This window comes from Mesocricetus auratus, unplaced genomic scaffold (assembly GCF_017639785.1).
Source record: "Mesocricetus auratus isolate SY011 unplaced genomic scaffold, BCM_Maur_2.0 Super-Scaffold_100676, whole genome shotgun sequence".
In the NCBI taxonomy this organism is placed as follows: Eukaryota; Metazoa; Chordata; class Mammalia; order Rodentia; family Cricetidae; genus Mesocricetus; species Mesocricetus auratus.
Window position 1 is genome coordinate 180989075 of NW_024429266.1, and position 16095 is coordinate 181005169.

The following is a 16095-nucleotide window of genomic DNA, read 5'->3' on the forward strand; positions in this document are numbered from 1 at the left end:
GTCTCTCCATGTAGTCCTGGAACATGCCTATGTAGACCAGACCTCGAGCTCACCGAGATCCACCACCTCTGTCTCCTGAGTGCTGGGATTAAATGCCTGTACCTCTATGCCTTGCTGCAACACCAGTCCTAAGGGCTGATTCCAGCTTCCTTATTAAGCACAGGCTGCAGAGATTTTCCCAAGTGCTAGCTACTCATGGCTGTCAGGATAACACAGACGGTTCAAATCACAAACCAAACGAAAAGCTGTATTCTTTGAGATACCCTTTCTGTATCCACTCACCTACAAGCTGGCTGAATGGTTTGTGTAGACATATGGAAATGTGTCTTGGCTCAATGCCAAGAGAAGAAAAATGGCTTCAGAAACACAGTCTTTTTTTTTTTTTAAAAAAACTTTTATTGCGCATAAAACAGACCATTCCCTCTTGTGGGTCATGTTACTATCTTTTGCAAAAAGGTTTGTTTTTGTTTTTAAATGTGGTACTGGGGATTGAACCGTGGACCTTATGCATGCTAAGCACACATTCTACCACTGAGCTATATTCCCATGCCCTGATATGTGTCCCCCCCAAACCATTTCCTCTCCTGTTCCAGTGAAAAATGTCTTATCTTTTAAAGTCTACAGTTGCTGGTCAAAATTATCTTAAGGATGGTTGCTGGGGGAAAGGCCCAAAGATGTTAGCTGAGCAGGGTTAGAACCCGGGGTTCTGGCCCAGCTCTTACTGGGGAGCAGGGGCTGCCTCCTGTCTGCCCTTCAGGGGCAGAGGCTGGTGCCTCATGTACTGTCCTTAGCCTCGAGTTCAGGCTTACTCAAATGCACTCCAGCATCTTATGCATGTATAAAGTGTATACACACCCTTCTCTTCCCTGCCTTCAAGTGAAGACATAATCCCTGGGAATAACATCTGGCTACAGCTGCATGTACTTCCAGAGGTGGGGAAACTTCACGTCGAGAATCCCCCGGCCACTGAAATCAACTGCAAACTAGTGGTTACAAACTGCGAGCCAAAAAAAAGTGCTCTAGGGGAACCCGAAGTTCTCGCCCTGTCATGGCTGGAGAGCTGGGGGACGGGCCCAGGCTGGTGGATTCTGCCCCCTTCCTAGTGACTGCAGGAAGCAGCGTGTGCTTTGGAAAGATCAACAAGGTCGTGGCTGACCGGACAGTGGTGCTCTGTGAGGCCACTAGAGGCGCAGCATGTCCCTCCCTCCTTGAGTCACTCTGGAAACGACAGGGCTGAGCTCCTTGGGGTTGCCAGTGGCACTGCGGAGGTGGACAGGGTTAAGAAGGCCACACAGGCGATAAAGGTCCTGTCCAAAGTCCAGTCTGATTGGCAGATTGTGGTTGAAAAATGGGATCCAGAACATCCTCCTCTCCCGTTTCAGACAGAGAATAAAAACAGTGCTGCCATGTCAGACCAGGAAGTGATGACATCAGAGCTGTGGTGATGGCTTGCAGCACACCTGCACTTCCCAGGAGATGGCGGCTTCCGCAGAAGGTGACGAAGAGTGAGTAGCTTTTTGCTCCTCCGGACTTAGATGGATGTTCAAGTTGAGGCACAGTGTGGTCCCCACGGGAAGTCCAGGGTAAGTGTAGGCCCTTGACTGTGTTGCCCTCAGGAGCCTTGAAGGGCTGCCAGAGACGGCATGCTTTCTGTACCAGCCCTTCCCACCAGGCCCAACTGGCACGCCCTTCTCCAGATTGGTGCACTGGTCCATGTGCTGCTGTTTTGAAAGACAAGCGCCCTGACCCCCATCACCAGGCTCAGGGTGAATCACGAGAAATGAACAATTCGGCTTATGGAGCTGGTTATATGGTGCTTGTTGGCTCTTGCCGGCCAAGAACATCCTAACACAGGCAGGGAAGATCAGAGTGGCCAGTGTGTTAAGGGGAGACCAGCACACACTCACTCCCATCTTGCTGGACCGGCGCACTGTCATCAGCCAGCCTGAGGACAAGGTCACACTCTACTTGGTCCCAGCAAGAGTAAAGAGGGGCAACCCTCAACCTTTAACGTATGTACAGGAGGTAAAACCTTGGCAGCAAAACTGGACCAAATGGGTTCCACAGAGCCGCGATCCCAATAGCATAGCCCACAGCAGCCTGTCTGAAATGCAACTTCATTGAGAGGCAGCTCTCCCGTAGGAGTCCAGTGCCAGCAGGGACAGGGTGCTGGGTGGAGGAGGGGACAGAAAAGCTGTGAGCAAGGACCCACAGGGCTTTGAGCTGCTCCCTGGTGCCAACCAGGTCAGTAACACTATCAAGAAGGCTAATAAATAGACGCATGTAACAAGAACCAGGTCAGCTCTGTATCAGGCTGCGTGGGATGTACAAAGACCTCCCAGTCACTCCTCCACGCAGGTGACAGGCAATCAGTGTCTCTAGTAAAGGTATAAAAATGAAGTCGCTTACTTTCAAGTATTAAAAAAATAAGTTAATTGACAAAAAGGGTCCGAAGTGGCTGAGTGTCTGGCCAGGTTGTCAGTTTCCTTTCAATGTGCAAACACAGGAAAACGCCAAGGAGGGCCATCTCCTGTACTGATGCCGGTGCTGGCCAGGGATGGCGTCTGTCTGTCAGTGGGAGGAGGGGAGGTAGGGCCTCCCTCAGCTCTCCCAAAGTCAATACTTTCCAGTGTCAAAATGGTTGTGAACTAAAAGCAAAACACAGCAATCGATGGGCCTTTAGGCCACTGCCAAGGTGACGGCACTGGGGCACTTGGCCACTGGGAATCCAGTGTGTGGTGGGGCTGGGGACAGAGCCTCCTGCGCCCTTCTAACTTGCATAATGAACCTGCCTGCCGTCCGGCTTCCCCTGCAGTGGGAGGATGGGCATCACCCCGCGGTGCCGCTCCTGCTGGACCCCCTCCATCCACAGCCCTTTCTGTAGATGCACTTTCTTTGGTGGTACTTCAGGGAGCATTAGGACAATGGCTGTTCGACTCTTCAGGTTCTCTGTGGTGGCAGTGGCTCTGAGGAGGAGCCACTTCCCTCTCTCACCAGCAGAAGGAAGGAAGAGGTGCCAGGGACCTGCCCTCAGGGACCTGCGGGCGTTTTCCCTGTGACATACGCCACACACCCATCTCCTCCCTCCTGGGTGGCAAGTCCAGGTGGCCTTTCCTAGGAGGTGGAGTCACCTCAGGTGATAACCCTCGCCTGGGGTTTCCCACAGCACAGGTGTCTGTGTGCTATCCTCCAGGGATGCCAGGCTTCTTCTGAACCTGGATCCGGTGGTTTGGGATAACGCAGCCGGGTCAGGTGGGTGCCAATCTACCAAATCAACGGTAGCCGGGCTCAGGACCAGTCTAGGCTGAAGCCCTTGCACAGCATAGCAGCCTCCAGGTCCTTGTCCTCCTCTTTCTCCCGCAGTCGCTGCTCTTCCAGCAGGGCCACCAGCGAGTCTCTCTGCTCCACCACCTCCAGCATCTCGTTCAGGATCTTCTTTTCCTCTGACAGCTCCTCCTCGGTCTTCAGGTGATCTGCCAGGCGACTGAAGGCATCAGGCGTGCGGCCTGGGACAGCGGCCCCCCTCGCCTTCCCACCCGCTCGCCCTCTGCTCACCTTCCACGGCCATGCGTTCCCGCAGCTCCTGCTGCAGCCGGCTCTGGCGGTCTTCCAGCTCCAGCTCCCGGGCACTGGGACGGGGAGAGACAGCAACAGTGACTTGTGGACCAGTCCTCTCACCCGGCCAAGCTAGGACAGCTGGGACGCACCAAACCCTGGCAGCCCCTGCAGCTGGTTCCCACATCTCAGTTTACTCACAAAATCATCAGCTCCGACTCGTAGCGCACCATGGCGTTTTTCTCCTGCACCAGCTTGAACCACTCCTGCATCAGCTTGGGGTCATCCTTTTTGCCCATGCCTGTGTGAGAGACTGAGGGTCAGGCAAGGGGACGGTCTCTGTTTGCCCAGCCCAGGAGGATTGTCACACTGGGGCAAATGTGCAAAGAGCCAAGCAAGATGCTGCCGGAACAGTCCCAAGCCAGGTCCAACGTTTGCCTACAGCCCTGGCAGGGAGAAGGGCACAGAGAATGACAGGCCACTGCATCGTGTCCACCCCAGGGCCTGACAGACCTAGACCTGCCATCAGTCCCGCCCAGGCCTTGTTCTGGGTGACTGTTCCTTCTGTGCAAGCTGAACACTGCTCTGCTCAGTGACGCAAGCGTGCGTGAGTATGAGGTGGTGCGCTCTTTCCTTGCTACTAGGTCTCTTTGGAGAAAAAGTCTAATAATCAGGAGCATAAACTTACAAACTACACCTTGCCTTTAACATAGCGTTTCATATATCGCAAGCTGGCCTTGAGTCTCTATCCCCACACATTCTGAGACTACAGGCACATGCACCACCACGTCCAGTTCTACACCTTGCTCTCAAGTGACTTTCTTTTAACTCTGTTTTTTCCTGGGCAGCTGCCTCTCTCAGGGGTCCCTACACTTCACTGCTTCCCAGTCACACCAGGGAGACACCATCTCGTTTTGTTGTGTATTCGCCTAGACATATGCATGCCGGACAAGTGCTCTACCACTGAGCTACACCCCCGCCCTAAAGTACCCTTTCTTAGCACGCAGCCCGGCAAACACACACTGCAGCAGAGTCTGCAAAGACGCAAGGCATAAAGGTGGCTGTCAGAGTCCTCACCAGCAGACCCCAGAGCTGAGGAAGGGTCCTACTCTTTGGCCACCTGCGGACTTGAAGGTTCCTACTCTGCGGACTTGAGTTGCCCTGAATCAGCGTTTGACTGGGCACTGCATCTCCATTGGGAGTAGTCACACCCCTGGGTTTGACTGCAGCAGGAGCGTGGGGGAAGGACTTTCTAAAGAAATCAAACCACTCAGGAATTAACAAAGTCCTTCTTCTTAGTGTACAATGCTGCTCAGTGCCCGAGTGGCGTTGCCTTGGAAGAGCACCGTATCAGTGGCTCCTTGCCCACGTGGACATAAACTTTCTTCACTACTATTTTTTTTTAATTTTTATTTATTATGTACACAGTGTTCTGCCTGCAGGGATACATGCAGGCCAGAAGAGGGCGCCAGATCTCATTACAGATGGTTGTGAGCCACCATGTGGTTGCTGGGAATTGAACTCAGGACCTCTAGAAGAGCAGCCGGTGCTCTTAACCTCTGAGCCATCTCTCCAGCCCCCTTCACTACTATTTTTGTGTGCTGGGGATGGAACGCAGAGCCCCATATGTGCTAGGCAATGCCCCCACCACTGAGCTACACTGCCATCCCAACGCCAAGTAATTTTATACAGAACTCCGGGTGTTCATTCACAGACCTCAAGTTAAGAGGTGTCAGACTGGAGCCCTCTAAGTGCCCTCCGCTTACTTGGTCAGACGGTCCAGCCCCGAGAAGTGCCCTAGGCCGAGAGCATGGACAACGCCCTCAGGTAGGTGCCGTTCCCATGCCAGACTTGCTCTTGCTCTAGCCTGTTTCTTCCTGACTCTCACGATAGTCAAAGGCCAAGCTCTTTCACCGTGTGCTGGACACCTGTCAGGCCTAAGCCTAAGCCTTTAGCCAGTGACCACGCTTCGGAGACAGAACTGACACATGCAAGGGTTAACATCAGACCGTGCCAAGCACACACACTCCTGCTCCTGACGTGGGGGTCGCAGCCCTGAGGTCACCTGCATCCCGGCCTGTCGAGCCTGCCTACAGGTCTGGGGGCCCGAGCTCTCCTCCCCCCGTTCCAATAGACTTGGGCCTTTGGCTTCAAAGCAGCTCAGTTCCACGCATTCCTTCCGGAGTCTCTGCACAGTGTGCCCATGTGGCCATGGGGATGAAGCCCTGAGGCATGCGGGCTGCCCAGAGTGGCAAGCTACGAGCGTACCAAGTCCGTCCCTCCTTCCCACCTCCCCGCATGTACAGACCCTGAAATTCTACGGGGGGGCGGGCAGGGATGACACTGGGACACTGCTCATGAGCCATGTTGGAGCTCAGTCATAGCCCATGAGCGTGGGGATGTTGTGGGGTGGGTAGTCACATGTGAGCGCCATGGAGAGCAGAGGTTAGCAGGGTTAGTCAGGGCCACACACCCCCTTTCCCCTGCCCACATGCCTTGCCAATGGCAATTTTATCACCACAACAGACTTCAAATCAGACAAACTTAAAACAAGACACACTCAGCAAGACACAAGGTAGAGAAGTTTGTTTTCAGTGGTTGATCTGGGGAAAAACAACCAAACTCGGGGGCATTTGTGTAGACCAGTCTTTGTAAGGACAGTATTCCTTGACTCTGCCAATGCAAACTGCTGCCACAGGGGTGTCCTCCCCGCCCCCATCCCTCTGTATGCTGCCCCTGAGTTTACCGGCCCCAAGGCCCCAAGCACCAATGACAGGCGGAACTACAGGAGAACCGCAGCCTGCAGACACTGGAGCCCACAGGCTCTCTGGCTTCTCTCGGTTCCCATCCTCCCTTAGACAGTCAAAGGGATACTGTGCCTTGTAAGAAACTGCCACATACTCATGACATTCTGAAGTCAGAGAGAGGAGCGACTGCTGGGCCTTGGCTCCCTGTTGGGCTATGGAGGCTGCGGCAGTGGGGACGAGTGGGCGAGGTTACGTTACCTTCCTGGACACAGCAAGGGCAGAAGGAGAGAGGTCTACGCCGTGGAGTCCCGCCACTGGGCTCAACTTCAAAAGGACCAAACAAGGAAGAGGAAAACAGAGAAAGACGAAAGAGGAAGAGGGAAAGGAGGAGAGGAATTTGGAGGTGGAGAGGGACAGGGAGAGGGTGAAATAAAAACAAGCAGAGGACAAAAAACAGAAAAAGTGAGAAAGGAACAATAGGAAGAAAAGAAAAAAATCCACAAGAATGGAGAAGCAGAAACAGGGGAAACAAAGTCTACAAATGAATTTAGTCCTTTTCCAGCACAGAACTTGAACAAGAACAGGCCCAGGCTGCAGGCAGCAGTGGCTGAGGAGGGCATGTAGTGACATTGGAACATTGTCATATGGTGGCCCTGGACTGCTTCCTTAGAGTACCCAGAGGCTTTGGGTAGGTTTGCCACCTCCATGCAACAAACTTCTAAATATGCAGCCAACGCTGCTTCTGGGTGTGCAGGAGGGAACTGGGGTGACCAACAAAATCTACGTAAAATATTTTTCATATGTCATCACTGACACGTGTGCTTGATTAAGCTAGCTTTTCCATAACCCTAAGGGGCAGGGAGGGTCTGTCACCCTTGGCCATCATGCCCACAGAAAGGGCATCTTACCCTTTCTGTACAAGTGGCATCTTACCCTTGTCATGGTTCTGTAGGGCTAAGAGATGCACGGCTTTGCATTCTGAACCAGCCAGGTTAGGGGGAAACTATGTACACACAGAAAGGATTTCTAATCGCCTGAAGCACCCTCCCTCCCATGGGCTATGGAAACCAACCACCACCTTTTCTTCTGGCTCTCCCACCTATTGGAGGCATCATCCAATGCCACAGCTGAGGGATGGTGTCCCACTGTGGACTGTAAGACCAAAAGGGGGTGAGCTGGCAAGACAAGTCAACGACTCACAGTAACACTACTGGTGAGAACAGTGATGGCAACGGAGTGGAGACAGCGATCTACAGACCTTGGGAGACCTGATCACTACTCAAGGGAGAGGGAGAGGAGCTGAACAAGGGACCATCACAGAACCACAGGAGCACGTGCAGGACACAGGAAGCCCCAGGAGGGTACGGCCTTCAGGCCATGGAACATGGAGGGAGTGGCCTGTGATGAGAAGAGGGCTCAGGTTCACAGGGGGCTGAAGCATCAAGCCCCCGTTGGACTGGCCATTCTACACTGCAGTGGTTTAAATGCAGGGACCACAATTTCTTGTTCCTTTAAAGCCTTTCATGTCCAACTGAGCACTTTGTGCACAGTAAACCTGACACTTGGGTACCACCTCCAAACCAAAGCCACAGACAGAGTGTGAAGTGCTTTTGTCCCATTTCAGCAGGTACGGCCATGATGAGCTGATGCCTGCATCTTTTCCAAACATGTGCTCTGCCATAGCTGACCTTCTCAGCCTGCTTGGCTTCGAAGCATAAAGTCTGTGTGGCTCAGATAACCTGGATGAATCCCGTGAGTACCACATCAACTCTCTTTGCCGCTTTGTGGAACTCTAGGTAACTGTAGCTACAACAGTGTAGTGGCATCCATACTCATTAGCAAAGGACAGTGACATACGTAAGCAATGCACATCAAAAGTAGCCTTGGTTGCGCGAGTGCACACACACACACACACATGCACACACGCGTGTGCACACACACACACAGGTTAAAATGCATACATAGACCTAAATATACTACTTTCTGGACATCAGACATAAATCCTAGGTCCTTTTATCTTGATCACACTCCTCATATAACCTTTACAATATGGAACATCGTTTGAGATAACAGAAAATTGAGAACAGAAGTTAAAAAATAAAATTAGAAAGAGACAGCATCAGGTGGTGAAGCAGGCATTTAAAACAAAGAAGGAGAAAAAGGCATCGCCATGACAACAGGCAAAAGAAAGGATGTGTTCTGATGGGTCTGAGTCACATGGCTTGCTTTGTAGGCCCCAACATGTCCATGATGAATACATATCACTCAGAATTAGAAAAACCAAAACCAAAAACCACCTAATAGATACTATTTTAAAAAGAAGAAATGGAACAGAAAAACTAATCAAATGGGGAATTCCATTCCAAACCAGATCTGAACCAAGCAGGCGAAGCACAGCTCAGGGGCGATCAATGACTGTTTCAGAGTCAGGGCTTCTCCGTGGCTTTGGAGGCTGTCCTGGAGCTCACGCTGTAGACTAGGCTGGCCCCAAACTCACAGAGATCCACCTGGCGCCTACTGGGATTAAAGGTGCCAAACCATCACCACTCGGCTCAATCAATGATTTTGATAGCAATATCATTGTCTTTTATGGAAATGTGAGAAACATGTTTTGGTTTGTTGGATCTTTTCTCTCCTCCCTGTCCTTTTCTGGGGTGCTGGGGGATGAAACCCTGGCCTCAAGCATGCTAGGCAAGTGCTCTACCACTGAGCTATCAACCTGTAAGACACTGAGCTCAGGTGCTCAGTGACACTTAGATGAAACACACTTCAGTCTTTTTATTGGTCAAAATACTAAGAGCCCTAATACAAAGCTGAGGCAGAGAAGGGGTTAATGTTCCCTTTACATGAAAGGAAGTGCTAACCACACAGGGGTGAAGACATAGACCAGTTCTACTTACAGCCCAGACCCCTCGGGGACATCAAGGGTTGTAAGGAGAGATGGTTTGAGGGTCCCCATTTCTAATCTAGCCATTCTATCCTGCCTGGTTACACTCAACTCCCAATCTACAAAGCTGATAATTCCAGAAGGAACTAGAAACACCCAAAAGGACCATGGGCTTATTTAAGGACAAAGTGAGAATAATTTACGGGAGAAATTATTACCTGGGCATGGTGGCATGTGAAGTAATTCAACACCTGGGAGGCACAGGCAGAGGATCCAAAGTCAAGGTCATCCTTGACTACACAGTGTGCATGGGGCCAGCCTGGGCTACAAGACAACTTATCTCAAAACAAAACTCCAAAGAAACGTCTACTAAGTACCTCTCCAGTGCCTAGAACTGTGCTGGCCACTATTTAAGCTAGCTTTTCTTTGCTTTTTTTTCTTTTCTTCGAGACAGGGTATCTCTGTGTAGCCCTGGCTGTCCTGTCCTGGAACTCACTTTATAGATCAAGCTGGCCTTAAATTCAGAGATCTACCTGCCTCTGCATTTTGAGTCTTGGGATTAAAGATGTGTCCTGCCCCCTCCCCCAGTCCCCAGGAGAAAAGCATTTCCTTTTCTTTTAGATAGGGTTTCTCTGTGAAGCTTTATAGACCAGGCTGGACTCGAACTCGCTGAGTTCTGATTGCCTCTGCCTACCAAATGCTGTGGTTAAAGGTGTGCACTACCACTGCCTGGCTAGGAAGTCATTTCTGATTGGACAAAAAGAAAGGGATAGCAGGGAGCTGTTTGGAGTGAGAGAACATCTGGGGGCAGGCCTCACCACTGTATCCATCTCGGATAGCCCCTGGGTTCCTGTGTCTGAGGGAAAGGAACACTACCACAGACTTCAAACTGGAGAGCCCTTGACACCTAGACCCCAGAAGTCTAGCCTGTTGCATTTTAGACATACCAGCTCCATACTGGCCAGAGACACTGTGAGAAAAAGGGCTTTTTATGAACCAGGCACTGTCCATGTGAGAGTACAGAGTCTAAATACCCAACCTTCAAATGTCAATCACGGTCCTTCTGTAGGATGGGCGTGGGCTCCACACCTTCCCTTCTGATATACTGCAGCAAATTTCATCCAAAAGTCAGGGATACCCTAGAGACAGAGCATTCCTTTCCAGCTGTGCTCCCGGGAAGCCTCTATGTACCACTTCAGAAGGTGTCAGAGGCAGGCAGAAGTGTGCTTCTTTCTCAGCTCTGTTCTCTGGTCACCAGGACTCCAGCCTGCTCTGTGCAGCCATTGCCTGATCTGGGGTGGACTCTGGATACTCACTTGTTTCAAAGCAATGTGATGCATTTATTGCCAAGTGACCCAGCATGGACTCAATGCCTACTTTTTGATTATGCAGGGAGTCTCATGTGGCACTTACTATGCAGCCAAGACTGACTGAACTTTTGATCTCCCTGCCTCTGCTTCCCTAGAGTGGAGATTGTAGGTGTGTACCACCATGATCCATTCATGCTGTGCTGGGAACCAAACCCAGAGTCTTGTGCATGGCAGGCAAGCATTCAAACAACTGACTTACATCTCAAGCGTCCTTTCCTCTCCCCTCTCCCTCAAGACAGGGTCTTATGTAGCCCAGGTTAGCTTTAAAATCTCGATCCTCTAGTGTTGGCATTACAGACATGTGCCTGGCCTCTTTCTATTTTGTTGCTGGGGATAGAACTCAAGGCCTCTTGATGCCAGTGATCTGCCATGAAGTAACATTCTCCTAGGATTGGGGAATTTCTTGGTGGGTTGGGTATGAAGAATGGGGTTCTTGTTTATGTCCAATTCTGTCATTTATAAAACTGGCAAAATCTTTGTTGACTGACATTAGGCTCAACTGCTCTTACTCCCCAACCTCTTAGTCTATTTGGTCAACTAATGCCTTCCAGTATCATGCAGAAGCAAGGCTTTGCATGGCAAGCCGGGGTTCATCTCCAACCACTGCAATTACGAGCACTGAGGCTCTGGTCAGGGATACAGGTGGCTGATACCATGCTTCAGTGTGTGAGCATCAGATAGCATGAGGCTACTGGCTTGCAGGCACAGAGGACAGGGCCAGGAGATGCCTTGTGCTAAAGAGCTCAGTGCAGAATAAATCTCTAGCCTGGAGAACTAGTGAGATAAGATAGACACACCTCAGACGTGAGATCCGCACACGCGTGCGTGCGCGCGCGCACACACACACACACACACACTCACTCACTCCCACCCACCCACCAAAGTATCAAGTAAAAAATGAGCCAGGCTAAATGTTCAGCTTGATCAGAAAGGCAGAAACCCCTGTCAATGCCCAATGAAAGGAAATAAATGGGAGAAAGTCACTTAGGAGGGGACCAAACAGGCCTTAGCAGGCCTCTCTCTAAGTTCCTGGTGACCACGAATGGGATCCCTTTCTAGTCCTTCATGCCACATTTCTACACCTTTCATTTACCTTAACACAAACTGAGAAGTAAGGGTCTGAAAAACTAGAAGTTATACGTGTGCTTTGTTTTTCTGTGACAGAGTTTTCTCTGTGTAGTCCTGGAACTCTGTAGACCAGGCTGGCCTTGAACTCAGAGATCTGCCTGCCTCTGCCTCTGTATTTTTAACCTAGGCTTTTCAGAAGACTTGGTTGTCTCCATATTTTTAGTTGCCTTGCTCTATCTAGTGCACAGAGGGGACCCTTCCTCTCTGGCTCAAATGTCACTATTTGTTACTTTAACGACAAACTGCAAGGCCCAGCTAGTCAAGGAAGTAAACTGTTTACCTCACTGGCTATAAGAGACCTTTTCTTTTTCATTTGGCATTATGCACTGGCCTCTGGCTTCTGAGCCATATCCCCAGGCCCAAAATTGGCTTAAAAACAAACAAAACAGTTCTTTTTAGTCCAGACGGGGCGTTGAAGTACAATTGTCCCACCTCTGCCTTTTAAGCACTGGGATAATGGGTGTGCCTGACAGACTTTTCATGTGGGTCTCTGGCCTATATATGGCAAGTTAAGAACTATGAGGCACCCCACTGAGGCACCGTGGTGAGCAGGTCCAGCACAGGGCAGGAATCAGGAGTCTGCCTTCTCAGGTGAGGAACGGAGTTCCAAGTGCTGCTGAGAGCAGTTTCCAGTACAATGGATGCACATGCATTTCTGGGTGGCCTTTTATGGAAGCAGGGGTAAAGGGCAATCAGCTTCTACTCTAAGATCCAGATTTCAAAAGGGCACCACTCTTCAAATAATGAATATTAAAATATGTGCCCCAAGGGAAGCCCAGCAGACGCTGAACAGGGTCAACTGTGGCATCTATGCCTTCCTCTTTGGAGAGCGTCTGGTGACCCTTGCTCTGTCCTGGAGTACAAAGTGCCTCTCGTCAGAGAGGAGTGTACGTTCCTTCATTGGGCAGCAGTGTCTGCCCACGTGAGCAGAACCCACCTGGCACTGGTGCCATGGGCAGTCGGAGTGGGTGACATGGAGAGCAGCGAGGCTCTGAGTTTGGAGCAGATGCAGCATGGCGTCCGACTGGAGGAAGGGGTCTCAGGGCCACAAAGACAAACTGAGCTTTTTTTTTTCTTCTTATTTCGTTTCATCCCAGAATCCCCCGGCAGATTAAATCCAGGGTTAAAGTGTGGGGCTTGGGGTCACAGGAAACAGCCCACTGCATTTCCTTACCTGTGCAGTAGGTTAAAGACAACATTGAAGACATACACAAAGACAGTCTATGCTGAAAGCCAGTATCTCAAGCGGAAGGGGCGGGTTATGCGGCACGAAGTGGGCCTGGACCACTCCCTCCTTAACGTCCGGAAGGTAAATTATCTTTCACATATGGAGATAACCTCAGAATTGACATGAACATTCCTTAGGGAACTGTTAGGAGGGGGCAAAGAGGAGAGACAGCGTATTAGACAAGACAGGGTCTGTTAACTGGGGGGCAAGCATTAGCCCTTTTTCAGCATCAATGGCTATGGGTGGGGGTCCCCCAGCACTCCAGAAGCTGGGGACACCGAAAGGGGCCTGTGACTGAGTGGACCCCTGGAAGCAGAAGACTGGGGATGAAGAGAGCAGAGGCCGACTCTTGCCACCAACACAGGAGCTAAGGGCTCTGCCTGCTGACCAGTGATGGTTCCCACCTTGTGGGCACATGCTGGGCAAGTGCTCTGCCTGGCTACGGACTCATTCTGCTCACGTTTGTGTACATGCTGCATATGTGTACACACCCCTAGGCCTGGCTTTTATTTTACTGTCATGCGTGTGCTGCATATGTGTACACACCCCTAGGCCTGGCTTTTATTTTACTGTCGCGTGTGCTGCATGTGTATGTGGGAGTAGGGAGGAGAGAGGTTGATAGGAGCTGTGTTTCTCCATCACCACTTTATTTAAGTGCTTTTCTTATTACATTTTAAAATTTTATTCACCTTTATTTGTGTGTATGGGTGCCTGTCTGTGCATGTGTGTACAGGTGCCCACAGAGGCTGTCAGATCCCCTACAGTTGGAGCTACAGGTGGTTGTGAGCTGCCTTACATGGGTGCTGGGAATTGAACCCTGATCCTCTGGATGAGCAGTAAGCGCTCTTAACCACCGTGCCATCTCTGCAGATGGTGTGAGGGTGATATGAACATGGTACTGCAAAAATGGACAACTGCAGACGTCGGTTCTCTCTCTCACGTGGGTCCAGAGGCTTAGCTCAGGTAGCTTAGCTTACCTCTAGCCAGTGGCCAGCCCACCATCTGCTTTTGAGACAGGGTCTCTTACTGAACCTGGAGCACAGCAAGCTACAGGAGGCCTCTTGTTTCTGCTTCCCCAGCACCGGGATTACACGGGACACATCACCATGCCTGGCTTCTTCTCCTTCTTCTTCTTAATGTGGGTACTGGGAATGGAACGTAAGTCCATTGCACGACAGGCACTGACTGGGATGACTGGCTCATTTCCTATCTCTGGTTTTCATTTCTATATAATTTTTGTTTTTTTTTTTTTAGACAGTCTCCTATTAGCTTAAACTGATTTCAGACTCATGTCTATCCTCCTGCCTTAGGCTCCCCATTGCTAAGACTGCAGGCATGACCTACTGCACACAGAGCCTCACTATGTAGCTATGGCTGGCCTGGAACTCACCATGTAGACAAGGCTGGCTTTTGACTCATAGAGGTCCACCTGCCTCTGCCTCCTGAGTGCTGGGATTAAAGGTGTGTATTAATGGCCTGACTTTAGTTTTGAAGACAGGGTTTTACTATATAGTCCTGACTGGCCTGAAACTTCCTATGTAGATCAGGCTGGCCTTGAAATTAAGAGATCTACCTGCCTCTGCCTTCTGTGTGTGAGTGCTAGGATTAAAGGTGTGTGCCATTATACCTAGCTTGGCCTGACTTTTAAAGACATGTATTTATTTGTGTGTGTTGCTGGAGGACATGTATGTCATGGCAGGTGAGAGGATAATGTGTGAGAGCTGGTTCTTCTGCATCATGGGTCTTGAGAATTGAACTCAGGATGCCAGGCTTGGAAGCAAACACCCACACCCAATAGGTCACCTTGCTGGCTCCATACTGCAGCTTTTAAACAAATGAGCCAGGAAGTGTCTTTCTCATGGGGAAGGGTGGGGACACATTTTATATTCCCCTGTCCTTCTGTTTTCAGGGCATGGAAACCTCAAGGGCAGGTGAAGAGATTAGGCCACCTGACCAAGAGAAGGGGAGATGCTGTTGTCCTGCTCCACCAGACAGCCCGTGGCTGGACACTTGTAACATGGCGGCCTTCCAGGAGGAGCCAGCTCAGAGACAGGGAGCAAGACTCCAGACCTGCCACTCCTCTGCTGAGCTTTGTTCAGGACAACAAAAACTCAGCCCCACAAGGCCAGGGTTCCCCTGCTTTCGAGGGGTCAGAACCAGCTGGGAAGTCTGTAACAATAGGCACCCAGGCCTTGTCTGTGGAGTTTCTGACTCGGAAGGTGTGGGCTGGGGTCAGAGGGTCTGCAGGTCTAATAAGCCCTAAGCAATCAGTGGATCAGTGCAGAGTGAGTCCCAAACCACAGTGAGAAAGGGACATCATGGACTTGACTAATTCTTGTGAATCTGAGCAGAGGCAGCACATAAAGCCTTTATCATGCTCTAGGGTCTATTGTGACACATTCCAAATGAAAATGATTGAAGCTGTGCTCATTACCTTAAAATTTTAAATCATATTTATCTGCAGGTGCTGGGGATGGAACCCTGGGCATGTTAGGCAAGCGCTCTGAGTTACGCCATGGCCCATGCTTGCACAGGAAGTGGGAAGTGCCACTAGTGGTGAGCGTCCTAGTGGATGTGAAGCCTACGCATGATAGGGGCCGAGATTCAGGACGAAAGTCTGGACTTGAGTGTGAATGAACTGCTGCCCAACAGCAGAACACGAAGGGCACCACGCTGCAGATGCAGGGCAGAAGCAGCTGGGCAGGTGTAGGTTTTGTTTGTTTTAGAAAATTTAGGAAAACCTCAAGCAGCAGGCGCAATCTGCTTCCTCTGTGGCACACATGGGAGAAAGGACCTGACAGCTGCTGCTTTTTGTTTTTGCTGGGGGTGGAGCCCAGGGCTTGGCGTACACTAGGCAAGCGCTCTGACACTGAGCCTGGAAAAGGGTTTGTGCTTTGCCACTTGGTTATCAGGTTGGTTCCTCCTCACTGTTGTGAGCAGGGACTGGGGTAGAGAACAAGAGGGAAGGGCGTCTCGGGGTTAGCGCGGCAGTGGACGATGCTATACATACCACCCAGGTGCAAGTCGATGAGGCCACTGTAATAAGACTCTCCCCAATAGTCTACAACAAGGAAGTGGTGAAGACAGAGTTATTGGACAAGATGACCCTGCTGTCACCCCGACCCAAAAGCTATCAAATGCATGACACATATAAAACAGGCAGAAATATCATGAGAGAGC

The 16095-nt window shown here is 50.7% G+C and overlaps 1 protein-coding gene across 1 annotated transcript in view; it reads right to left on the minus strand.

Moving 5' to 3' along the window:
* Positions 1–372: 372 nt before the first annotated feature.
* Mical3 (microtubule associated monooxygenase, calponin and LIM domain containing 3) overlaps positions 373–16095 on the minus strand; it is a 179663-nt gene continuing 163940 nt past the window's right edge. The window contains 3 exon segments of the mRNA XM_040737544.1: positions 373–3473; positions 3556–3629; positions 3757–3856. Of these exon segments, the coding sequence (XP_040593478.1) occupies positions 3289–3473; positions 3556–3629; positions 3757–3856 (359 nt within the window). The 3' untranslated portion in view covers positions 373–3288.